General features: G+C 43.1%; 1 protein-coding gene across 4 annotated transcripts in view; it reads left to right on the top strand.

The window, feature by feature from the left end:
* ubap1lb (ubiquitin associated protein 1-like b) overlaps positions 1-27,821 on the top strand; it is a 55,252-nt gene that overhangs the window by 23,313 nt on the left and 4,118 nt on the right. The window contains exons 2-4 of one of the 4 annotated variants that reach the window (XM_046372549.1): positions 3,617-3,734; positions 6,940-7,533; positions 9,531-9,737. In XM_046372549.1, coding sequence (XP_046228505.1) covers positions 3,630-3,734; positions 6,940-7,533; positions 9,531-9,737 — 906 coding nt within the window. In that variant the 5' untranslated portion in view covers positions 3,617-3,629. Of the gene's footprint in view, positions 1-2,994; positions 3,735-6,939; positions 7,534-9,530; positions 9,738-27,821 lie in introns of those variants that run through there. The other 3 variants (XM_046370939.1, XM_046371799.1, XM_046373378.1) reach the window with 3 other exon arrangements.

Consider the following 27,821-nt stretch of genomic DNA (forward strand, 5'->3'; position numbering starts at 1 on the left):
GGCCTGTGGTCTCTCCAGGATCTTCATCACATTAGATGTGAGGGCGACTGGTCTATAGTCTGCCGGGTCACATGGCCTCAACCTCTTGGGGACTGGAACCAGACAGGACGTCTTCCACAGTGTCAGGACTTTTTCTTGACTCAGGCTCAGGTTGTACAAATGTCCCAGTACAGGAGACAGCTGGCTGGCACAGGTCTTCAGCATCCTAGGTGTGATGCCATCAGGACCTGCAGCCTTCCACTGATGTAGTTTTTCCAGCTGCCTCCTAACCTGGCCTGTAGTCACTGTTGGGCTGATGAAGTCTTCTAGGAGGTGGGGGGGACAGATAGAGGGGTGTTGTACAGGAGAATGATGAGGGTTGTGTCGAGCCATTTGGGACAGTGTAGGTGTGTGGGAGGCTGGGGGTGTCGACGGGGTGGCAGGAGGTGAGCTAAACCTGTTAAAAAACTGGTTAAACTGGTTTGCTCTGTCCAGGCTCCCCAATTTCTGCCTGTCCTTCCCCCCATCCCTGTGATGTGTTTCATTCCCGTCCACACATCCCTCACACTGTTCTGCTGGAGTTTGGCTTCCAATTTTCTCCTGTAGTTGTCCTTACATGTCCTCAGCATGTCTCAGTTGTCCTTACATGTCCTCAGCAAGTCCATGCTGCATCCTCCTCTGCTCCTCTCTGTCTCCAGACCTGAAAGCCTTCTTCTTCTTGTTCAGCAGTGCCTTCAGGTCACTGGTGATCCAGGGCTTGTTATTGGAGTAGCAGTGCACGGTCCGGGCTGGCATGGTGGTGTCCTCACAGAATTTGATGTACTGAGTGATGCAGTCAGTCATCATCGATGTCCTCCCCATGCGGCTCACAGAGTACATCCCAGTCTGTTGACTCGAAGCAGTCCTGCAGTGCCTCAGCAGCCTCCTGTGTCCACCTCCTCACCGTCCTGGTGTGCACAGGCTGCCTCTTCACAAGAGGGACATACTTGGGAGTCATCATGACCAAGTCGTGGTCTGACCTGCCAAAGGGGGGAGGTCTGTGGCGTCATATGCATCCATGGCATTAGCATACAGGAGATCCAATGTCTCATTGTCTCTGGTGGGGCAGTCGACATACTGGTGAAAGCTATTGAGAGTTTTGTCCAGTGAAGCATGATTAAAATCACCTGTAATAACCATGAATGCATCCGGGTGTTCAGTCTGTAGTTCGGCCGCAGTGGAGCTTACCATTTCACAGGCCACCGCTGCATCAGCTGCCGGGGGGATGTAAACAGCGATAACAATGGTGGACGTGAACTCTCTCGTTAAATAATATGGGCGCATTCCCATCGCTAGCAGTTCAATGTCCGGGGTGCAAATCTGTTCCTTCACGCTCCGGGATTGCAACACCTCTCACTCACATAAAGTGCAGCCATGTTTCACTGAAGCAAAATATGCTACACTCCGGTATTCCCTCTGGGTCTTCACTAGCGCTGCCAGTTCGTCCGTCTTATTCCCCAAAGACCTCAAGTTCCCCATTATGATCACTGGGACCGCTGGTTTATGTCTTCTCCTCCTCTAACTCCATTTGACTCCTGCAACCCCAGCATCTCCTCCGTAACTCCTGCGGGACCACAGGTCTGTCTCCGGGCAGCACCACGGGCTTACACAGCGCAATCAGCTGTTTGTGCGTGTAAACAATGCCCCCACCGCTATTGGCAATGTTCTCTGTTACAAAGAGTAGTAAAAGTAACAGAAAAACGCAGAGAAGAGTAATAAAACTTAATCCAGCCATTGCCACAACTTGACTGGTTGTGGATAATCAGAAAAAACAACTGAGCAGGAATAAACCAACAAATATATAAAGATTAAAAAACTATTTTGGTTAAAAGCCGATGTAAAATCCACAAAGAGCAGGCGGACATAAGAGTCTTTACTCTCTAGGTGGGTGAGAGCTGTGTGGACCACAATTCAATTTTCAATTTCAATTTATTTATATAGCACCTTATACAATCAAAATTGTCTTTAGATGCTGTACAGAGACCCAGAGCCTGAACCCCCGAGCAAGCAGACAGTGGTAAGGAAAAACTCCTTTTTAACAGGAAGAAGTCTTGAGCAGGATCCGGCTTGCAAGGGAGAACTATCCTGATAGAAGAAACACAGAAGATATGGCATCCTCTGTGGATCGGTTCTTCCTGTATGCATGTTGGTGTGGGTCCACAGTGATGTTGATGCAGTCTTTGATGCGGGCCATCACCAGTCTCTCGAAGCACTTCATGATTACCGAGATGAGGGCTACTGGCCGATAGCCATTCAGGCTCGTCACTGTGGAGGTTTTGGGGATTGGGATGATCGTGGTGGTCTTCAGGCAGGTGGGGACCGCCGCATGTTGGAGAGAAGTGTTGAAAATGTCCATCAGCACCTCCGTGAGCTGGTGTGCACAGCCCTTCAGCACCCGCCCTGGGATGTTATTGGGACCAGGCAGCTATGTGTGGGTTTATCCCCTGGAGGGTCCTCTTTACTTCTGCTGGGGTCACACCTGGCTCTTCACCTGGTGGGGGGTGAGTCTGGTGCTGAGGGGGTTGTCCGGGTCCTCAAAGCGGGCGTAGAAGTTGTTGAGTGCATCGGCCAAAGAGGGGTCCCTGGGGCACCGTGCATCTTTGGTGTTATAGTCTGTGATGCACTTTATGCCCCTCCACATGTTTCGTGAATCATTGGACGCAAAATGTCCTGGATCCTCTGGGCGTATGTGGCCTTGGCCCTCTTCATTCCTGCAGACTGCTCTGCTTGTTCTGGAGCGAGCTGATGTTGCTGTGAAGCTGCTTTATTAGCTTTTATCTTTTTAAGATGTTTTGGGTAGCACATTAACTTCCATTTTGAGTTATTAGCAGAATCGCAGGTATTCCAGATTTTTATGTTTGACATGCCTGAAATGTATTTAACTGATTGGTTTCATCTGGTCTCACTGAAAATATAATTTTGTCATTCACATAACAAAGAAAATTTGTGGAAAATAGTAATAGTATATAAAATAGTAATAATAACACTTTCTGGAGGAGGCATACATAAGGTGAATGGTATTGGTCCGAGCATCCCTTGTGGAGCTCATTCATCGTTAAAGTGTTACAAACTGAGATCAGTCTGATAAATAGGACTTTAACCATCCTAATGCAGTTCTTTTAATGCCAATTATATGTTTAAGTCTTCAGTCTCCTGTAATAAGATATGATGGTCAGTCATGTCAAATGCAGCACTAACATCTGACAATACAAGTACAGAGATCCCAAATAGTAGGTCATTAGTAACTTGAAGATGCAGTCTTTGTTTATTTATTAATTTATGAAATTACTGTGTCCCATACAGCCTTTCCAGCCTTGGCAGGAAAGTTAGAAGTAGATATAATGAACATTTATATATTTTATCATTTTGATTTATTGAAACTGTGACTACTGCAAAAATTTAGATTTTTATCAATATCAGATGGAGAAGAACTGCAATTTTAAGAAGAATAAGAAAGAAATAAGAAATTTTAAATATGCATGCTTAAATATGTGCAGTAGGAGTTGATGTGTGTTTAGGCATGTTTGATTACACTGATGTGTTTGGGGTTGTATCAAGAGTATCTAAGTCTGTGTGCATGTGTGTGTGTATATCTCAGTCAACTGTGCGGTATGGACGGTGTCCCTCTGAAGATGCCACAGGGTGCCTCACATGAAGCCAAAGAAGAGATCAAAGTTATTGTCCCAGATTATCTTGGAATTCTGTGGGAGACAGAGGTGAGTGTGTGTTCCCTTTGTCTATGTGTATAATAACTTTTTACAGCTCTAATTAATATGTGTGTATGATTGCCCACATTTTCAGTTGACAGGATGTGAATAACAGGTGTGAATGAACAAAGTAGAGCTGCAAATGACTTCATATTTCCCTCATGAGTTGGACCATAACCACAGATAAAGGGAGTGAATATAAAATTAAGGTATTTAAAGACTTACCTATTGCCAACTTGAATATAAACATTGTCTGTGATCAACATAGAGGGTATGTGTGATAACATAGTGAGTCCTCTCTGTTCCATGGGTTAATGTGTGGCGTTCAGGAAAAAGTCTGAAGATTTAGGTTGTTGTGCACTAGTAGGAGCAATTTGGTTATTGGCAAAAGAGTCAATGATTATGGGGAATAATCATTAAATCAAAAATCAGTTTATGTTTCATACACATAAATATCGGGGCACCACCCTGTCACCAGGGACCAATAGCCAAATTGATTAATAGGAAAACAGTCTCTTAATGTTTGGAAGGGTAAACTCGAGCACTGGCTGTCATGGATCCAAATGTTGTCATTAATACCTTCCACAATAAGCACAGTCCACGACAGGTTAAACTATAACAGAATTTATTAAAGTAACAAGCATCCAAAGATAAATATCACTTCAAAACAAGCTATTATAGTTCAAGTTTCTGAGTGCACACTAACTACTAGCTACAATAGGTGTACAGATACAGCAGCAAAAGACATTCATAACAGTGTGTGTATGTGTGTGTGGGTGTGTGTATGTATATATATAGAGAGAGAGAGAATTAACACTGGCGGTAGACAACAAACAAGGAAGAGACTGACGAGCTAGCCAGATGACGGCTGACAAGCTAACGGCCAAAAACAAACAAAATAGAGGCTAGCAGGCTAGCCAGGGAACGGCTAATAAGCTAAAGGCTAAAAACAAACAAAATGGAGGCTAGCAAGCTAGCCAGAGGACGGCTAATAAGCTAAAGGCTAAAAACAAACAAAATGGCAGCAAGCAAGCTAGCCAGAGGGCGGCTAACAAGCTAAAGGCTAAAAACAAACAAAATGGCGGCAAGCAAGCTAGCCAGAGGGCGGCTAACAAGCTAAAGGCTAAAAAAACAAACAAACGACCACAAGGTGGCAGCAGACTATAACCAAAATGGTGGCAGACTACAACCACAAGATGGCAGCAGATTGTAACTAAAAACGGGGGATAACTACGCTAGGGGGAGCCAGCACACAGAAGAAGTAGCCACATAAAGAACAAAACAGCAAACAAAAATAGCATACAAAACATCAAATGAATCAGCCAATTAAATCAGCAGAATAACACACCAGCAGTTTAACAATACTCAAAATGGTTACAGAAGAACACGTCGAGCATGTGATTCAGAGCCGAAGTAGTAATGGCTCACGTGGCCTGTTTTGCGTGACCATAGACAAGAACCATGGACGAAAGCCTTTGGGCGCCACGTACCCTTTTGTTGCGGTTCATGACCGCGTGACCGGGCTTTCGCCTCACTGTTCAGAAGGATTAGTGTAAAGGAGAAAGGAAATAGATAGAAGAACGAGGAATACACCCAAATAGGAAAATAAACCACTCCAGTTCTCTGGAAACCCGTTTATCACCCCACAATAGCGGAGTCAGTAAATCAGAGTTTATCTGCTCAGCTATTGGTCCTTTAACTAGTGACGCGCGGGTTTGCTGAGCCAGCGGAAGTGGGTGATCGGTAACCAAAATCAATTAATGCAGCACTTACAAGTTACAAACATGTATAAAGAACTCTATTTTACGCTATCTCTGCCCAGACATAAGCCTCTTACTTTTCGTTGCTCCGATCCTTCGGAGTTGGAAAGTTAACAGTCCGCTTGAACGTTCGCAGCGTTGTCCTCGGCAGGATGCTGACGGTCCCTTGGCGGCAGTGGGGGAAAAATCATCGGTGAATGAAACAAACTTTGCTTGCTTTAACAAAGTTGGCGCGCGCGGTCCTCGTTCGCGTGCAATCAGCTGGTTGTAGCGATTCACGTTGGAGGAAAAAAAGGAAAAAGAAACGAAACACACTACAGTCGATTTCTCGGCCTGTGAGACACTGTGACCTAGGATTTAAAATAGTGATACTCAAACGTTTGAGGAGTTGCTCCCTTTCAGCGACTAGGTTGTAGAAGCTTCACAGCTCTCTACTGTCCTTGTGCACAGGAAAAAAGCCACGACTGAGGGTCGCGCTAAGCTTTTAACACCTGAGTGACGTCACCGTAGATTCTTTAGGGATGGCTGGCACGCAGCCAATGTCCGTGCTCGTTCGGAGATCGAACTCAGGAATTTATGACTAGGTGTACGTCATAAATGGATTTCTAACGGTTAGTCACTCTAATTCAGGCTTTATGGGTTACATATAGGCCTCTCTATTGTTCTCATCAACACATGACTAGAGGCTCCAACAAGGTGTATTCATGGTCTGTTCCTGTAGACCATACAGGGGCCATCTATATGCCAAAGCATTAACTGTTCCCCAGAAAGCCTTGCAAGGTTTATCATGAAAACTATGGTCATATTTTACATCACAATATCTTGTATCATGTATATCATGTATTGGACTGTACACTATCTGCTCAGCTGCAAACTGCACACAGACACAGCTACATTCCAGCTGGTCAATAAAGTGGAGCATTAAGCAGCTGAAGAACCAGCTATGTCCCTCAAGAAAGGGTAGAGCAAAAACGGAGCTAAAGAGAGTAAATGTGGGACTTGTAATCATTAGTTGACACAAAACACTTCAAGAGGATGATCATATTGTTCTGTTATGGCTGAATGTGTGAATACGGAATATTTGCGAACATGTTCAATCAACTTAGTTCAGCCTGAAATGTCTCAACAATTATCGGGGTATTGTGAAATGTGTTTCTGAAATTCATGTTCCCCACAGGATGAATTGTAATAAATTTAATGGTCATTTGAATTTGTAAAATAACCTTGAAAAATAATAATAAACATACAGCTCATCTGTATGCTAGCTAAGTTCCAATTAACTGATACTTAAATAAACTAAGTATAGCTACACTTATGTTATCATGAGGTAGCATGGAACAGGAGATCATACTCATAGTGACCAAAGAAAATTCAAGGGATCACCAAAGTGAAGTTTCATAGTAAATAATAATATAAGGCATAGAACACTAACATGTTGTCTGTCCATATGACAGTATGAATTCAGTCTGGAAAACTGGGTGCTAAGTGGGCTGCAAAGTGGCACCACGAGCCAGCGGTGGCCTCAGCTCTTCTCCTCTTCATCAGGACTGCTGCCCTCTTGTCCACCATACTGGATGATGCTCACCAGCCCACAGCAGAGCCATCTGGTGAGCCGCCACTGCTCCGACTTCTGGGAGCCCAATCCTAGACAGCGCTCCCACAGCCTCAACCCTGCTGTCCTGCGCACAAAATTTGACCTGTCAGATTCTGAGGATGAAGGAGAGAGTGCCAAAGAGAAAACCAAGGCATGTCTGTCCATGAAAGACAGTGGAGAGCATCTTGCTGCTTCATGTCAACGTGGTCAGAGAACAGCTCAGAAAGCCTTTGTTCCAGACCTTCTGAACCCTCCTGCCTGCCTCAGCAGCCTACCACACCAGCGCAGGAAAAACTTACGACAGTGCTCCCTGTCAGTGCTGAACACATCCAAACAATGTGATTCCAATACAGAAAGCCAATACAAAAGCCCATCTTCACACAGGACCCCCAACACCAGAGTCCCCAACACCATTGCCAATACAGATGAAAGGCTCTACAGCGCAACGTATATGGTAAGAAATAAACATGTATTATAAGGGAAATGTGTAGTGTCAATTCCAGTTTTGATTCACTGTAATCATTTTGAAGAAGTTAACTGAGTATGTGGTGTTTTCAAGTGGCATTCTTCCACACAGTTGCCACATTATCACTGGCCAGCATACTATAATTACGGAAATAATTTTTCTTTTATTGTTATTGTTATTGTTCTTTCAGCACAGTGTATCCAAACTTTATATTGTTGAACAATCTGATAGCTGTAACCCTGCTGCATTTCCAAACATCCATACTATATTTTACACTGAGAATTCTGCATTCACTGTCAGGAGTGTAGCACAAAAAGCTGTACCCTATACATATACAACACATTAATCTGTAGGGGTTATAAGGATAGTAACAGATTAACATTGAAACAAGTAATAATAATCTATGTCATGTGCTTAGCACATTTTTAAATCTTAGTACATTTCAACCATCTTTTTTTCAGCATTCTATAGTCTACATTTACTGTGTGGTATGTTTATTCTGGCTAAATTCAAGTTTCCTTGAAGTGTCATGCTCCAAAGGAAATAGTTTTCTTCATGTTTAACTATTTAACAATAGTTAAATAGTGGGGATCCTCTGGATCATTCCCAAGGTATAAGACAGAACTGAAACATCTGCATTGAGAAAATGCATTATAAATGCCAACTAAACAAGACTTAATTGAAATTGTGTTTTGTTATTTTGTTCTTTTTCCATGTTTTAATGAAGTGGTAGCCGGCACATTAAAGTTTCAGTACTTTTAATCTTTTACTTTTAATCTTTGGGGGAAAACATGGGGGAAAAACATGGACGAACACCAGGGAGACAAGGGACCAAAAACCAAAACACATGTAACCATTTAAAAGTGGAAAATAGAATCACAGGTCACATTTATTTTATGGTCATTGATGACCATAATTTTTAAATGGGAATCATCGTCTTCTTTAGTTTTTGGTCTACTTTGCCTACCCTCTGAAAATGAGGGTTAATCATCTGGCATTGACAGTGTCGAGGCCAATGTGGGCTCAATTTTGAACAAAGTGCACAGTCAGTGGTATCCTGTGAATTCTGAGATTTTAAGGAATCCATTGCTTTCTAGCCTACTGTGGAAGGGGCTGAAGTTGCACCGTCCTTGCTGTGTGGTCCTACACCTCATTGTCAAAGAACTGCTTGAAATAGCTTTAAATAGCCAATTTATGTACTTCATGTTAAGATTTGCTAATAAGCTAATATTGCTAGATAATGTAACGTAACATGTTGCTATGATGCTAATTAATTTATGAAACTGTTTAATTTGTTATACAATGCAAATATGCTACCAACTAGACTCCAGCTAGAAAAGTTAAATGCTGTTTTCCCTCAATTTGCATTCTTTTACTTTCATAGTGAAAGACATGATTTACAGCATTAGTAGTCACTTGACACGATTAGTGGCATTAAGAGACAAATCCCAGTGTGAGCGGATTAAACCATTATTTAACTGATTTGTTCAGCCAGTTTTCATTCAGTTTCATTATCATCACTTCATCACACGAGTAGTGTAGCGCCAAACTAGAGCAGTATGTATGTGAATGCCTGAGGAGGGAGTGGTAAAGCGAGAGTGAGAGAACGAGCGACAAGTGATGGGATGTGTGCAGCCAAGCAGAAGTGCATTTCAGAGTCAGCCATAAGTTTGAATTGACTGTAAATGTCCAGTGCAAGTTACAGTCAGTCGATAAATAAATGCTACAACTTCTTAAGACTAAGCTTTCTTACCATTAAAGTAAAAATTTGCATTGAAGAAAAGATGGTTTTTATTTGCATATGCTGTTTATCAGCTCGAGATTTATCAGGGTGTATTGTGTTTTTCAGGATAATCAAGTGGAAACATTGTTACAGAAAGAAGCCTAAACATTTAGATGTAATCTGATGAACCAACAATCTGAGTAGTGCTGGTTTCCCTCTGTGTGCAAACACACACACTCATTACAGCTGTTGTTTTTTCAAGTCTCTCCGTCCAGACTCCTGTAGAAACCCCACTGCGACCATATTTCACCAGGGCCTCACCTCCTCTGGTTTGGACTCACCAGCAGAACTCCTGTTGGCTTTAAGTCCAGAGGAGAGAGAGCTGCTGGGGGACATCACTGCCCGGGGTTACCCGCTCCATATGGCCATCATCGCCTTGCAGAAGATGGGTCGACAAACGCCAGATCAGGCAAGTCAGTGTCACATACAACACATACAGTAAGTTTTTACTGTCTGCCCTCCAGTTTGACCTGGAGCAACTCATGATCAGTGCAGGTTTTGACCACCCACACACTGTTGAACACTAAGTTATTAACACTAGATTTTTGAAGCTGATGTTAACACATGAGGGTGAAAATGACAAGATACTGAATATGTTTTCATAAAAATATAACATATTTGCACATGCACATACAATGCAATTGATACAGGACAGCATGTGCTAAGCAATAATAAGTAAAATAACAAAAGGTAAAACAACAAAAGATGAAGGTGAATTGTCTTTTGGTGCCTGATGGCCTTTTTTGACAACAGAGGTTATGTGGTGACGTTAGGTCTTTGTGCATGTTCACATGTTGTTGCATGTTAACCCTCTCCACCACTGTCCCACTCGTAATGACCGGGGTGTGCGTCCACCTCCCTCTTCTGTCATCAACAATCAACTCCTTTATCTTGGAGAAGTTCAGGGAGAAGTGCACAGCAAAATCGCCAGTGTCAAATTAACTCTGAGAGTGTTAATTTTAACACTACAAAAGTGTCTATATGTGTTCACACTTTTTAGTGTTAAATCAACACTTTCGAAAGTGTACATTTTTTAACACCCTTCTAGAGTTTAAAATAACTCTAGATGATGGGTGTTAGATGATAGGTGTTAAAAATTAACACTGCTAACACTCAATAGTGTTGATATAACTACACTAGTGTCAGTGTTAGAAAAACAACACTCGCAGATTATACTCCAGTGCAAAATATTACACTTAACTGGTGTAATGCAATTAACTCTGATAGTGTAGAATGTTGTGGACAACTAATCCCCCTCTTACCACTATACCCACCTTAACCATCTACTTCACAAACCTATAAACAACGTAAGTTGTACAAAAAATATTTTTTTTATTAAAAAAAAAAACAATGTAGATTTGTTCAGAGTCATATGCAAACTGCTGATCACCATCTGTTCTTTCCTAGATAGTAAATGCATTTAGGTGGTCATCAAAATACAATGTAGAGATTTAAAAGTTAGAAGATAAACATTGTCATCTCTAACAATTATACTGATGATCCTGTTGAACAAAGGCATCTCATTGTCAACGCCAGTGCATACGTACATCCCAACCTGGTACTCTGTACCATAGCTTTTGACCCAGGAAGTTGTAGAAACAAAACAAGACACACCAAACCTTTCATCCAGTGCCTCACTGCCCTCTAAACTGCTAGCCAAGACTTCACTTATAGAGCCAAACTGTAATCTTTTGAAGTAGAAGTTTTCAAAATGAAATGCCAACTGATTCTGGTGTTTCTTAACAAGAGTTTTTGTGATGTTTTTGAAGTTCTTCACAGACTTTTTGAAAAAATTGTGTTTTCCTTCAAACCTCAAAAAGCAATTCCTCTTCTTGGAAACACAAAGTAATACCTTGCACTTCGTGCACCTCACATAAGTTTTGCTTTTGCAGCCGGATCTGCGACACCTTGATGCATGTGTTTCATCCACCATCTCTGTAAGATGGATGACGCCATAGTGTCTCAGAGCTGCATTTGGCTGCGGCTTCCACTTTTGACATGGTGGAGTGTAGTCATCTTTGATGTCACTTGCAATTCCTGCTTGGGCCCGAGTAATCAACTCTTCACCAAGGAGCAGTTTGAAGTCAAGGAACTTCAGTGATTTCTTACCCAGAAACTGGTCTTGCCTTGGTAGACCACAAAGTCTAAGACCAGACCAGTTGGTGCAGCCAAGACAAACACCTTCAATCCAGTTGGGTATGGTTTGCCCGGTACATACTGGCGCACTGGGCATCAACCAGTAAATGGAACCATTTGCTCATCAATGCACAATTTTCCTGTTCTAGGCAGACTCAGACATCCTTGCCTTACTTTGGTCAAGAGGGGCCTGATTCTTCACAAAAGATCATTTCTTTTTTCATCGTCTGAAACATCAAGGTCATTGACGATCTTAATGGAATTTCTCAGCTTGTAAAACCGATTTCTGGTCATGGATCCTGCCACAATTTGAACTCTGGTATTTGAGGCCCAATACATTTGAATGTTTGGATATCTTAGACAGCCCATGTAAATAGAATTCCCAAAGAATGTCTTCAGTTCTTCAGGAGTGGTATTTAGTGTTGCTCCAGACACAAGGACTTCACGCTGATTTGTGCACAGGGCCATTCCTTCAAACACAGAATCATCAATGTACTGCTTAAAATAATCCATTGGCGTCCAGTTTTGGCACGTCGTGGCATCATTGCTCTGAATAATGGGAGGATCATCGATTTGGAATTAGAATATTAAGAAAAGCAATAAAGGGAGAAAAACTAAATTAAAATGAGTCTCAATTGTTAGAGAAATTAATTCTTTTTTTTTTCTAGAATACAAACTCAAGGTGTACTTTGTATTCTTGCTCCACAGTGGACTGTTCTGCTTGATCTGACTCCTCTGTATCTGCTTGCCCTGCCTGAATTTCCTCAGAGCTCTCTGAATCATCTTCCTCTGCTTCTGCCTCAAACACTGCATCTTGATTTTCTTCTTCAGACAACTCAATATCTGAGTTTCCATCAACAATTCGCAGTAAAATTCTCTCTGCTTCTGAGATTGACTCCCTTTCTTGTCATTTGAAAAAACAGTACAAAATGGAAGAAATAACTACAAATGTCCACTACGGAGCACGTTTTTTAAACACTTAAATACTATGCTAAAATACAGTTAAAATAATTCAGGCAATGTTTTAATGTATTGTTAAGAGATTTATATAAAATATGGCAACAAGCCAAAATTTGCTCAATAAAAAGTATTATGCACTTACTAGCATTATGCTCTTTGTGAGAAGGTGAGCACCCCCCTTCTCACTGTCTCCCGCGAGGGACACGTTTTGGTGACGTGGCCTGCAAGGCAGCATCGGAAAATTAAAAGACTTTTTTGGACTTTGTGGCGCATGTATACATGGATGCGTGTGCGCACACACACAAACACGGAAAAATGGACTCTTTTATCAGCTTGTATATATTGTACGTGCTTGGTGACATGTTTGGCGTGGCGTGGCCATGGACGCTTCGACGCTGAAAATTCAGCCTGCTGCGTCGCTCACTCACCACAACCACAACTCACCCGTGTCAGTTTTCTCCCCGGTCTAGCATCCAGGCGTGTAGTGAGGTACCCACTACTCGTCCACCTCTTCATTTCAGTTTGTAAAGACTCTGGTTTGTCATACATTCACATAGTCACCTGCACTCCCGGTCCGGCTCCACTGCTCCTCTGCGGAAGCGCGCGCCGCTGCAGGGGCAGACTTTATTGAGCACGGGGTAAGGGTGCACGGCCCATTGCACTCAGGGGGTTTTTATTTCTTTATGGTGTTGTCTATGTGGTGTTTGTGTAAAATTATTGTATGGTGTGTAAATATTTGGTGAATGGGTAAATTAAATGATGCATTATTTATTTTTTTGTATTTATTTATTATGATTAGCATATTGGACAACATAATGCTCCCATTATGTTTGTTGGTAATCCCGTCCATAATGGTTTGGACCATTTAGGCTCAACCAGCAGCTCTATTTAAAGGAGCCTCATTTTGCTCTTGGTGTTCCTAGGGAGAACTGCCATGTACTGCTGTGAGTGTTTGCCATTGTTGTTTAGTTCCTGCGTTGTTCCTGCATTGTTCCTGTCTGTGAAAACCTTGTGTTCCGGGAGAATAAAAGGGGTTTTCCTGGCACCTGACGCTTTGCTGCCTCCTATTTTCAACCTCTACCGCCTGAATCTGATCTTGCCATTGATTTTGCTCATTCACTGTTCACCTGCTGTTCATTTGCACTGTCTACCTCACCCACTTGCACTATACTCCACCCTGCACCTTACTTTTGAACTACCTCCAGAAAAGTATTTATTTCACTTATTTTATTTTGTGTTACCTTACTCTATTTTATTTTTATCTTTATTTTTTATTTTATTTTATTCTTCAATTATATGTTACTGTTATGTTCTATGTATGCACCAATCACCAAGACAAATTCCTAGTAATGTGAAACCTCTTCACTTACATGGCAATAAAGTCTTTTCTGATTCTGATTCTGATTCTGCCTAGATCCCGTTATTCGGGGAGACCACTCGGGTCCCTCACACTCTTCCCATAAAATGTGCTTGCACTGATGGATGCCATTTTCCTGAATGAGGAAGAGAAGGGTACCAAAGCCCCACCCTTCACATTTGGTATCACTGAAAAGCCCTAACTGTCCTATGTAGATAGCAAAAGGAGTTAATTCAGTAGTATGTAGTGGATGGGAGATACTCAGATTTAAAAATGTCCTCCACAGAGGACAAATTTGAACTACCGGTAGTCAGGAGGATATGGAGTTCCTAATTAAATACTGAAACACAAGCTTTAACTCATACTGCACCACTCCTTCCAACATCCATCCATCCATCCATCCATCCATCTTCTTCCGCTTTATCCGGGACCGGGCCGCGGGGGCAGCAGCTTGAGCAGGGATGCCCAGACTTCCCTCTCCCCAGACACTTCCTCCAGCTCTTCCGGGTGGACCCCAAGGCGTTCCCAGGCCAGCTGAGTGACATAGTCCCTCCAGCGTGTCCTGGGTCTTCCTCGGGGCCTCCTACCGGAGGGGCGGCTCAGCTCTCTCTTCACCACGACGGGCCGGTACAATGACCGCATTACTGCAGTCGCTGCACCAATCCGCCTGTCAATCTCACGCTCCCATCTTCCCTCACTTGTGAACAAGACCAAGAACAAGACAAGAGATACTTAAACTCCTCCACTTGAGGCAGGAACTCTCCTCCAACCTGAAGGGGACCGACCACCTTTTTCCGGTCGAGAACCATGGCCTCGGATTTAGAGGTGCTGATTCTCATCCCAGCTGCTTCGCACTCGGCTGCGAACCTCCCCAGCGCACGCTGAAGGTCCTGGCCTGAAGAAGCCAACAGGACAACATCATCCGCAAAAAGCAGAGATGAAATCCTGTGGTTCCCAAACCAGACACCCCCTGGCCCCTGGCTGCGCCTAGAAATCCTGTCCATAAAAATAATGAACAGGACCGGTGACAAAGGGCAGCCCTGCCGGAGGCCAACATGCACTGGGAACAGGTCCGACTTACTACCGGCTCCTGCTCCGAGAGTACAGAGACCGCACAGCCCTTAGCAAAGGACCCCGGACCCCATACTCCCAGAGCACCTCCCACAGGATGCCACAGGGAACACGGACGAATGCCTTCTCCAAGTCCACAACACCCATGAACCCTCAAGCACCCTGCGGAGGGTGTAGAGCTGGTCCAGTGTTCCACGCCTGGGACGAAAACCGCATTGTTCCTCTTGGATCCGAGGTTCGACTATCGGCCGGATTCTCCTCTCCAGTACCCTGGCATAGACTTTCCCGGAGGGAGGCTGAGGAGTGTGATCCCTCCATCCAGAGCCTTAAGGTACCCAGGACGAATCTCATCCACACCCGGTGCTCTGCCACCAAGGAGCTTCCCAACTACCTCAGTGACTTCAGCTTGGGCAATGTATCTCTCTCAAGGTCCTCAGCCTCTGCTTCCATAACGGAAGACACGTCAGCAGGATTGAGGAGATCCTCGAAGTATTCCTTCCACCTTCCGACAATATCCCCAGTCGAAGTCAGCAGCCCCCCACTTCCACTGTAAACAGTATTAGCAGGGCACCCCCTCCTGAGGCGCCGGATGGTTTGCCAGAATTTCCTCGAGGTCGACCAATAGTCCTCCTCCATGGCCTCCCCAAACTCTTCCCAGACCCGAGTTTTTGCCTCCGCAACCGCCCGGGCTGCTGCACGCTTGGCCCTCCGATACCCGTCAGCTGCCTCGGGAGTCCCACAAGCCAACCATGCTCGATAGGACTCCTTCTTCAGCTTGACGGCATCCCTTACTTCCGGTGTTCACCACCGGGTTCGGGGATTGCCGCCACGACAGGCACCAGAGACCTTACGGCACAGCTCCGAGCAGCAGCTTCCACAATGGAGGTGGAAAACATGGTCCACTCGGATTCAATGTCCCCAGCCTCCCTCGGAATCTGGTCAAAGTTCTCCCGGAGGTGTGAGTTGAAAACCCCTCTGATGGAGGGTTCCGCCAGACGTTCCCAGCAGACCCTCACAACACGTTTGGGTCTGCCAAGTCTGTCCGGCTTCCTCCTCCACCAGCGGATCCAACTCACCACCAGGTGGTGATCGGTGGACAACTCAGCCCCTCTCTTCACCCGAGTGTCCAAAACATATGCCACAACAGATGACACAACCACAATGTCGATCATTGACCTCCGGCCCAGGGTGTCCTGGTGCCATGTGCACCGATGGACATCCTTATGCTTGTTCCATGGTGTTCGTTATGGACAAACTGTAACTAGCACAGAAGTCCAGCAACAGAACACCACTCGGATTCAGATGCGTTCCTCCCAATCACGCCCCTCCAGGTATCACTGTCATCGCCCATGTGGGCGTTGAAGTCCCCCAGTAGAACTATGGAGTCCCCGGTCGGAGCACATTCCAGTACCCAACCCGAAGGCATAGGGAAGCGACTCTCTCGTTCACCGGGGAGAACTCCAACACATGGCGGCTAAGCTGGGGGACTATGAGCAAGCACACACCAGCTCGCCGCCTCACACCATGGGCAACTCCAGAGTAGAAGAGAGTCCAGCCTCTCTCCAGGAGTTGGGTTCCAGAGCCCAGGCTGTGCGTGGAAGTGAGCCCGACTATCTCTAGCTGGTACCGCTCAATTTCCCGCACGACCTCGGTCTCTTTCCCCCCCAGTGAGGTGACATTCCATGTCCCCATAGCCAGAGTTTTTGTCCGGGATTTGGGTCGCCAGGACCCCCGTCCACAGCTGTCGCCCAAACCACATTGCACCGGCCCCTTCTGAACCCTCTCGCGGTTGGTGGGCCTACGAGAGAGCGGGCCCACGTCGCTTATTCGGGCTGTACCCGACCGGGTCCCGTGGGCGGAGACCCGGCCACCAGACGCTCGCCTGCGAGCCCCAACCCCAGGCCTGGCTCCAGGGTGAGGCCCCGGTAACGCCAATCCGGGCGACGTACACATCCTTGCTGTTTTATCTTTCATCCAGGGCTTCTGAACCGCTCTTTGTCTGACCTGTCACCTAGAACCTGTTTGCCTTGGGAGACCCTACCAGGGGCATTAAGCCCCCGACAATATAGCCCCTAGGATCATTCAGGTACTCAAACCCCTCCACCATGTTAAGGTGGCGGTTCAAGGAGAGGACAACAGATCATGCATAATATCAACAGCAAAATTGTCTGAAGTATGAAACAGCTGAAGAGAATTGAGCAAACAGGTTCTTTTGACACCAAATACTGAGGCCAAAGAAGATTTTGTTGAATGGCATTGCAATGTTGTGAATGGAGGTCTTTTGAACGTAAAGATAAACCTGGATGATCCTCACTAAAAACTGACTGCAACTCTATTTTATCAGTTTTCTGATATTCTGGCAGTTTCAAAATCATCATAGTAGAGCTGGATCTGAAGAGCAAATTCTTGCTGTGAAAATAAAATGCGATTGCTGAAGTAAGAACCATCATTAACATCCCTGTAGACCCCATCCTGGTGTGGTTTTGCCTTTTTAAAACTGTTGCACAGTTCACTGTTCCTAAACATGGATGAAAGAGACCCCATAATGGGTACATACATGAACTTGTCATTGACAGGAATTTACCTGTATGTGCCTGTCGTTTTGTCTCTACGTATGTCAAAGCGGACACCAAGAATATGCTCTACAAGCTTAACTATTTTCCATTTTTTCTCAAAATGTCTCATCCTTTTACATTCTGTGTTAAGACATGACAATGGATTTTGAAGTTGATCAAAACAATCTTGGACTTTCTCTTAACGTTTCTCTGGATGCATCAGATGACAAACATTCAACAACAGCTTCTTTTGCATGTGCATGGATGTCATTGACCAGTTCCTCCATTGAGCCAACTAAAGATTGGACAGTACTCTCTGGAACTCCTGAGGCTTGTACTTGAGCAGTAATAGAGCTGCACATGTCTTGTATTTGCCTTTTTTCAATTGGAATGTGAGTTGTGACAGTGACAGAAGTATAAACATTTACTGGCCGGGATACTGAGGCTCCAACATTAGCAACAGGCTCAGAACTGTTGACAACATCTGAATCAACACCATTTCCATGTGCTTGGGATAAGTGCCACTTGTAACCAGAATATGTCAAAAACACAAAGGAACATCCAGGCTCTCCACAATTCAAACGCAAAGACGTTCCTGGGTACAGATCATGCTGAAACTTCAAATGTCTAAATAACAATGAACAACTTGTGTGGTGTACCTTGCAAATGCAACACATGAACATATTTCCAGGCAAAGATGTGTTCTTCAAACTGCAGTATGAAGAATTCTTGCTCTGATTTCTTTGACTCGAGGACTCTCCTTGATAACACCAACATCGATGCCGTACACAGTGGTCTGGATGAATGTGTAGAAGTTGTTCAATGCCTTGTCATAGGACACAGCAAAAGCAAAATGGACCTTGAACAGCTCATCAAAGGCAGCAATTCCGGTCTACGTTGAACAGGGAATGATTTTTTGGTCCAGGACAATGTAGAAATTTTGAATGCTGTTCTTTCTTTCTCCGACACACAGAAGAAGTGGTTGAACAGGCCCAGTTTCTTTGAGGAAGGCATCCATGCTTCGCCCCACCTGAGGAATAAAGATACCATATAAATCAAAAAGAAATTTGGAATTCGCTGTAGAGTAAGCACCCAAGAATAAAGAGGAAATACCTGATTTCTCACCTTAAATGCACACTGAAACATCAACATAAGCCCTTGAAAAAAAACAAAAAAACAAAACAAAAACAACAAATAACCTGACTGGTAACATACCTTATTGAACTTCACCAGCCGGTCAGCAGCATCAGATGTGCTAATCTTTGAAGCTTTCCTACCCTTGGATGTGGGAGGTAACAGATGAAGTGTGCGTTTGTGCGTTTCTGGAAAACTACATGTTTTAATGCATTTTAATACAAATACACAAGTACTGTATAATACTACAAGTCCTCTAAAAGACAGACATTACATAATTAATACTGTGGAGAGAAATAGCATGTTAAGAAAGAAATAAGAGCATAGGTGAATACTTACATAACCATTCTTTGAATCTGGGTCCTTCAAGTTGGGGACCAACGTTGTAAGGTCAAGTGCATATGTTATGCGGACATTTACTGGGGGGGATCCTCCTAATAAAAGACAGATGCATCACTGAAAAGATATTTTAGCCCAAAACAATATTTACATCCATTACTTATGTATATTGACTAAAACTGTTTTAGTGGTTTTAGTCAAAATATTTAAACTGAATATTAGAATTGTACTGAACTGTAAACATATAAAATTAAAAATGTTGCAATGTTTGCAAGTGCATATTCACTTACCCATGAGTTTCTACCATGTCAGCCACGAGTATGTTCACCATCTTTCTTCTTGTACCATCAGAAAGACGGTTTGTTTTCTCATATTCTTTGAATATTTGATTACCACCTGGCTTTGAATGCAGGGCTACCATGACAGTCTGAAATAACAATTGCATGATTTCCGTGTAAGGCACATTCCGAGATAAATAACAGTAAATATTTGCTCTGTTCATTAAATTATAGTTGTATAAAACAGACTGGCTTAGTTAACACAAGAACAGAAAAATACAGCTTCCATCTTTTGCTATAATGCTGTCAGGGGGCCCTTCAATCAGCTTTCTTTTGTCTTTTGCGAGCTTTGGTGGATTCCAATATTATTGTTGCATCTGAACCCGATGATGATGATGCCCCAGATGCACGTGATGGGAACCACTCTGAGAATGAGGCCTCTGAAGAAGAATCCTCAACACTGTCATCTAAGAACACAAAAACAGCCATGTGTTGTAAAAATAAGTTTAAAGAACTAAGGGTCAATACATAGTTACATCATCCAATTAATTTCTTACCATGACATCCTTCAGTGAAGGCTTTAAAAGACACCCCCGATGACTTCAAAAGTTCATCAAATATGTCTGCATCCACTTCCACTCCTGCAGAATCCTTCAGCATCAAAGATGTAAAATCTGGCAAATTGAATTTCACCAGCACTAACAAAGAAAATATATATTACATCATGAAAGGTTATGACATGAAATCAAGTCAAAATACACACAGATATCCTTCTTGTATGCTCAAATGTTAGTAAGCATACAAAAAAAACTGAGAAAAAAAAGTTATATTGTTCTTACAAGTACCAATAACTTAATATATAAATACCTGTATTAGTATAGTAATTATACTCAGAATAGAAACCACAAATTACAACAATGCTAAAGTGCTAAATTTTTTACCACTGCTGTCACATTACCTCCTCCTACAAATTCTTGGTAACTGTAGACATCTTCTGTCTTTGGCACCCTGACCCATTTACTCACTCCCTTATACTCTACAGGAACCAGCATATCACAGCCTTCAATGACAAAAATAAAAATTATATACCACCAAACAAAGTAAATAATGAAGTTATAAGCATATTCATTGTTATTGATGTTATTTTCCTGCTAAATACGGGAGCAGAAAATAACAGTAATGTGACAAACTTGCTGCTGCTCAGCACCACTACCTATCAGAGGTGAATGAAAAATAAAATCAGATTTTGCTTACTTCCACCATGTCAGACCAGTTACCACGTTAAATGTGCGGCATTTTATGTCTTTATATTGTACATTTATAAGCATATAATGCAGCAGACAGCATCGGTAGCCTTGCAATTTTGAAGCATAAACTGTGTGTAAACCATGTATTATAAGAATTAACGCGAGGGACGCACACATTTCTCAGCGTGTGCGGTGACTGTGCAGAAAGCAGAGTCTGGTCTGTCCAGTTTTCACAACCATAGCCCTTTGTACTGTAGTAATTTTATCTGTAAACATTAGCTGCGATCCATATTTGAAACGTCACCCGAGTAGCTACGTGAAAATATGCTGTACTAAAATACGCCACATAACATGGCTTACACACCAGCATTTTTAGAGCATTTAATGAGGAAAATGCAAAACACCAACTTATGCTACTGAAGGTTCGAAGAGTAAACGAAGCCGACCGTCCCGTGTTTCCTCACAGGCGGGATGCACCGCGGTTAGCTTACGTCGCTATGCAGGGTCAATGGAGAGCTAATTGCTGCTGCTAATTGCTGCTGTTAGAGTAAAGCTATGCGTCAACTAATATTTTGTGAATAGTTATGTCGCTAACGGCTCATAAAGTGACAGACAGCCATTAAAAAGCAATCACAGAAAACAACTTACCTTTCTGTCCCTCTTTCATCTGCTGTCACCGCTCGTATGCTCCCTGTTGCAGGCCAGTTCACCCTGCAGTTGTTATATGGGTTATAACAGTTGCAATTGAAAAGAATAAAAGCATGTCTTTAAAACGGGTCACGGTTTTTATTTACCAGAAAAACATTAAATTAGCTAGATACTTAAGTTCTTGCTAGCGACCGGTCACTTCTACAAAAATACTTTCCGAAATGAATTTATTCAGTAGACTTAATTGCAAAACACCTGCAGCAAACGCAAGCCACTTAACACTTTCTGCCAACATTTATGTTAATATCAACCTAAAACTAGAAAATTTGACCGAGTAAAACTTACCCATGTGACATGGAAAAATGGCGACTGCACACTTTGAGGCGCTTCTTCACAGGAGCTGAAAGGAGTGGTCAAGATGAACACTCAACAGCGTTACTCCGCGAGAAACGAACAAAATCTACACCAACACTAACTCTGTGGGTGTTAGTTTTGCAGAGTTAAGTGTTATAGTCACTCTCAACGTTGTTAAATATAAATAACACTGGAAAATTAACACCGGCATATTTGCTGTGTGGTGGTCCTGGCACAAACCAGTGCAGTCACCTCCTCCCTATAAACCATCTCAACATGGCAAGCAATGAACCCCAAAACTGCGGTGACATCCACAATCTTCATAAGAGAGTTTGTGCCACAAAAGTCACAAGAGTGTAGAGGAGTTAAAGGAGAGGGTTAAGGACACGCCTTGTGGTGTTCCAGTAATGAGACTCAGTGGTAAAGAGGCACAGCTATACACTCTCACCACCTGGTGACAGTCCATCAGACATTCCAGGATCCAGTGTTAAATGCTGAGCTGCAGTCCATGAACAGCATCTTCACATTGGTATCTTTCTCTTCCAGATGGGTGAGAGCGAACTTGGACAATGGCTTGTATTGTGCTTATGTTTGAGCAATATGCACATTGCAGGGGTCAAGTGTGACTATTTGAGGACCGGTCTTTTCACTTGCTTCGTACCATCCTTTTCACTTGCTTCGTACCACTCTCGATTGTATCACTTTTGTGGTATACGTATCAGGCTTTACTTCTACTTTGTCTTGCTCCTATGTTTTTGGATTTTTTGGATTAACTTGTTTCTTGTGTTCAGGTTTGCGCCTTTTGGATTTCTTGTACTTACCTGCAAGTAGACCACACACACTCACCTGCTGTCTGGCTCCTGCTCAGCTTTAATGAAAAAGGATTGAACTCTGACATTATGCCCTTGTAAATAGTATAGTTTTTTGTAAGTAAAGATTTAATCTCTCTTTACTTGTCCTCTCTCCTCTCTTTAATCTCTCTTTACTTGTCCTTACTCTCATTGTCAGTGTCTGATTTCTGGGGTCCTGATATTTGCTAAATCATACCTCAGACTTGTTACATATGTCTGTGAAATCCCTTACTAGCTGGTGGGTGCAGATCTTTGGGACTTGTCCAGGGATATTGTCTGGGCCAGCTGGCTCAGGTAGATTGATCCACATGACTGAATGGCGGACATCCAGTTTGTGTAATGTTTTACTGAGCTTGGCTACCAGATGCATGCTCTCCTGCACATGAATTGCTTTGTGTCACTGCAGCATGAGGTATTCTAGGTCAGGGAAGGGGATTGCAACAGGCATGATTTCCGGTAACACCAGGCTTAGTTAACCATAGCATAGAAATAAATAGAAATGCCACTGCCACTCTAAGTTAGAGTGGCAGCCTCTTCTCTAGCTCCATCTGTAATGTGTTTTTCGACTCTCTTTAACTCTTTCAGTCAGTGTGTAGGTTAGGGTGTCGGACCCGTAACCGGTGGATCGCTGGTTCGATTCCCCATACCGGTGTCCATGGCTGAGGTACCCTTGAGCAAGGTACCTAACCCTCACTGCTCCCCAGGAGCTGCACGCGGTCGCCCACTGCCCCGGGTTTGCTGTGTGTGTGTGCACGTCACTTGGGTGGGTTAAATGCAGAGCACGAATTTCGTTTGAGTGAGTTCCCTCCAATGACAAAATATGTCACTTTCATCTTTCTTTCATCTTTCTTTATCCTATGGATATGGCACAAGTTGAGAGGCAAGGAAGCAGTGGTAGCCTTGTGTATTCAAGGGAGAAGCTTCTCCAACTCTGAACAAGGGGATGAGCCGGCATTGTTCACCCCATTCTGGCTGAGCTACAATGGCTGTATTGAGACAGCTGAGCTGGAGCTAAGCTAAAGCCTAAGCGGTGGAGATGCAAGTTCTGTTGGTTGGTTGGTTGTGGGCAAGGTGAACTCTTTATCTAACAAGGTAGACGAGCTGGCTGCAGTCATTAAGACTCAGAAGACCTACAGAGAGTGCAGTTTACTCTGCTTCTCTGAGACATGCAACACACCCACCACCCAACACCAACGTGGATTTACCAGGATTGTACCTGGTGAGAGTGGATAGGGATGAGAACGTAGTGGTAAGAAGAAAGGAGGGAGACTCGCACTGTATGTTAATAAGAGATGGTGCAACCCTGGGCATGTAACTGTGAAGGGGATGAGCTGTAGCAGAGACGTGGAGTAACATCCATCCCCCAATGCAAAGACACAGATACAGCCCCCATCAACATCACTTGTCACCAGGTCAGCAGGGAGCTGAAGAAACTCCACCCCAGCAAGGCAGGGGTGGAGTTTGCAGCCCGGACAAGGTGTGCATGAGAATGCTCAAGGCCTGTGCTATGGATCTGGGGAACCCCCACCAGCATGAGCATTTGTCAGGGGAAGGTTCCAATCCTGTGGAAGACATCCTGTCTTGTCCAAGGCCCCAAGAGGATCATTTTCTTTGACTTCTCCAGCCTGTACTTCTGAGAGACAAGCTGCACAACATGAGAATGGACTCATGTGTTCTCCCGGATCGTGGGCTACCTCTCAGAGAGACTGCAGTTTGTTAAGCAGGGTGGTTGCATGTCTAACACCGTGCTGAGCAGCACCGAAGCACCTCAGGGCACAGTGCTCTCCCCGGTCCTGTTTACACTATATACGTCTGAGTTCCAGTACCAGGCGGAGCTCTGCTATATGCAGGAGTACTCAGACGATACTGTGATAATAGGATGCATTGACGATGTACAGGAGGGAGAGTACAGAAGCCTGTTGGAGGACTTTGTCGAATGGTGCAGGGCTAACATGCTGCAACTCAACACATCCAAAACCAATTTTTAATTTACTTGAACTTACTTTGTTAATCCCAAGATGGGAAATTAATTCGCTGCATTTAACCCATCACTGATTGAAACACGCAACATGCAACATGCAACATGCAACATGCAACATGCAGTGAAACACACAGGAGCAGTGGGCTGCATGAAGCGCCCGGGGAGCATATATTGGGGGTTAAGTGTCTTTCTCAAGGGCACATCAGCCGACTAAGGAGGCCACAGGGGCAGCCGTGGCCTAGAGGTTGCATATGGAAGCCTACCTGGAGTTTGCCAAAAGGCACCTGAAGGACTCTCAGACCATGAGAAACAAAATTCTCTGGTCTGATGAAACAAAGACTGAACTCTTTGGCATGAATGACAAGCCTCATATCTGGAGGAAACCAGGCACTGCTCATCACCTGGACAATACCGTTCCTACTGTGAACCACGGTGGTGGTAGCATTATGCTGTGGGGATGTTTTGCAGCAGCAGGAACTGGGAGACCAGTAAGAGTCGAGGGAAAGATGACTACAGCAATGTACAGAGACATCCTTGCTGACAACCTGCTCCAGAGTGCATTGGACATCAGACTGGGGTGAAGGTTTATCTTCCAACAGGACAGTGACCCTAAGCATACAGCTAACATCACAAAGGAGTTGTTTTGGGACAATCTGTAAATGCCCTTGAGTGGCACAGCCAGAGCCCAGACTTGAACTCTATTGAGCATCTCTGGAGAGATCTGAAAATGACTATGCACCGATGCTCCCCATCCAACCTGAGCTTGAGAGGTTCTGCATTGAAGAGTGGGAGAAACTGCACAAAAATAAATGCGCCAAGCTTATGGAATCATACTCAAAAAGACTTGAGGCTGTAATTGCTGCCAAAGGGCTTCAACAAAGTATTGATCAGAGGGTATGAATATTTATGTACATGTTATATTTTTGTTTTTTTATTTTTAATAAATTTGCAAAAAAATTCAAGCAAACTTGTTTCACTTTGTCATTATGGGGTATTTTATGTAGAATTTCGAGGGAGAAAATGAATTTAAATGAATTTAATCCATGTTGGAATGAGACTGTAACATAACAAAATGTGGAAAACACGGTGTGAATACTTTCCGGATGAACTGTACCTTGAGGAAGCATACTGTACATACGGTGAATAGTGTCAGCCCAAGCACAGAATCATACAGAATTCCATGATTGTGTGCAAGGAGAATTTGTTGTTAACATGTACAAACTGAGATAGATCTGATAAATTGATCTTAAACCAGCTAAGGTTAGCTTAGCCCAAGAATCTGTACTCGGACCAGTATTATTCACCCTATATATGCTCCCCATTGGTGACATTATTAGGAAACACTCAATCCATTTCCACTGTTACGCAGATGACACACAATTATATTTATCAATGATACCAGATGAAGCCAATCAGCTAACCAAACTTCAGGCATGCCTTAAAGATATAAAAACCTGGATGACTTGTACTTTTCTACTTCTAAACTCAGACAAAACTAAAATTGTTGTGCTGGGACCTAAATATTTTAGAAACAAGTTATTTAGCAATATAACTACCTTGGATAGCATTACCTTGGCGTTATTTTTGATCAGGATATGTCCTTTAGCTCACACATAACTCAAATTTCAAGGACTGCCTTTTTTCACCTCCACAACATTGCAAAAATTAGACACATTCTCTCTCAAAAGATGCAGAAAAACTAGTCCATGCATTTATTACCTAAAGGCAAGACTATTGCAACTCCCTGTTGTTAGACTGCCCCAATAGGTCCATAAAGACTCTCCAACTAATCCAGAATGCTACAGCACATGTACTACAGCACATGTACTGACAAAATCTCATGTTAGAGAGCATATTTCGCCTGTGTTGACTTCTCTACACTGGCTACCTGTAAAATTCAGAATAGACTTTAAAATACTCCTCCTCACATACAAAGTCCTAAATGGCCAAGGGCCATTTTATCTCAAAGAGCTCATAGTACCTTATTATCCAACCAGAACTCTGTGCTGACCCCTAGTTACAGGCTTAGCCTGCCGGGCATCTCCCATGATGCATTGGGCTTTTCTCTCCTCTAATTGTCCTTCCACCCATATTCATGTCCCATCAATGCATGTCACTAACTTGACTTCTTCCCCAGAGTCTTTGTGCTTTCTTGTCTCTCGGTTTCATGTCTGGACTTTGTGCTGTGGTGCTGCTTGACACCAATGACTGTTATTACCACCTGTTATATTTCTACATTATTATTATTGTTGGGATCTCTGGCCATGTGTACAAGCTTTTCATTTTTTTCTTTCCCTCCTTGTCAGTCAGCAAAAGCTGATCCAACAGCTGGTAACTGCTAATCACTCGACTAAGAGATCATCAGCAGCAAAGAGCCAGTGACTTTGTGTCTCATGCTAGTCAGGGCACACTGCTCTCAAAGAGCATGATCTAACTCAGAGAGACAACCTCAGCCTCTGCACAGCTCCTTAACTCACCATAGATTCGTGCAGTAGTGCCTTCTTTGTCATTTTCTATGCAAGTACCGTATATCTTATCTTATCTGGTCTTGTTCTTATCATCATAAATCTGTCGCTAGTTTCATTATACATTGTGACAAAGACTCACACAACAGGATAAAGATATTGAGTCTTCAGTCCTACAGAAATAAACATGCACATGTTTAGAATTATAGATAACCCTACAAAAAACATAATCACAAACAGATCACAGATATCTTTAACCAGATGACAGTGATAGAAAGTGACTAACTCAGTTACTGTAATTAAAAACAAATTAGAGGCGCTTCATTTAAGTAATTTCATTTCATGTTATTTTCTTCTTCTACTTCACTACATTTTATACTTTACATACTTAACTGCACTATACATTTATCTGACAGATTTTGTATTTATAAGAAGAGGAATAAGAGTAAGAGATAAATAAATAGTAAAGTACACCTGAAACTATAAGTTGATTCAGTTATTGCTGAACTATTCTGAATCTTCATGAACCAAATCAATCAATTAATAAGTGATAAAATGATCAGTAGATTGTTTGTTAACTTAAAAAATACAGTTACATAGTTATAAATAGTCTTCCAGCAGCCACAACAGTAAAGTTCTGTTAACTTAATGACAGTAATAGTAATTAATATATAATAATGACATAACATATCATACTGTAACAGTCACCGGGTAATTTTTCTGCATGAGTACTTTCCATTGTCCAGATTATATGAACATACTTTTATTGAAGAAACATTTCCAATACAATATTCCTTGTAATTAGTATTTTTGCAGTGTCATATTAGTATCTATAATGAAAAGGATCTGAATACTTCCTCTGCCACTGCTTTGATGTTAGTTAAGTCAAGTCAAGTCAAGTCAACTTCATTTGTATAGCCCATTTTTACAAGCAGTTTGTCTCAAAGGGCTTAACATAACATCAGCAACATCCTCTGCCCTTTGACCTTCACATCGACTAAGGAAAAACTCCCAGAAAAACCTTTAACAGGAAAAAATGGAAGAAACCTCAGGGTGAGCAACAGAGGAGGGATCCCTCACCCAGGACGGGCAGACGTGCAATGGATGTTGTAAGGGC

Source organism: Scatophagus argus, chromosome 1 (assembly GCF_020382885.2).
Source record: "Scatophagus argus isolate fScaArg1 chromosome 1, fScaArg1.pri, whole genome shotgun sequence".
Lineage (NCBI taxonomy): Eukaryota > Metazoa > Chordata > Actinopteri > Scatophagidae > Scatophagus > Scatophagus argus.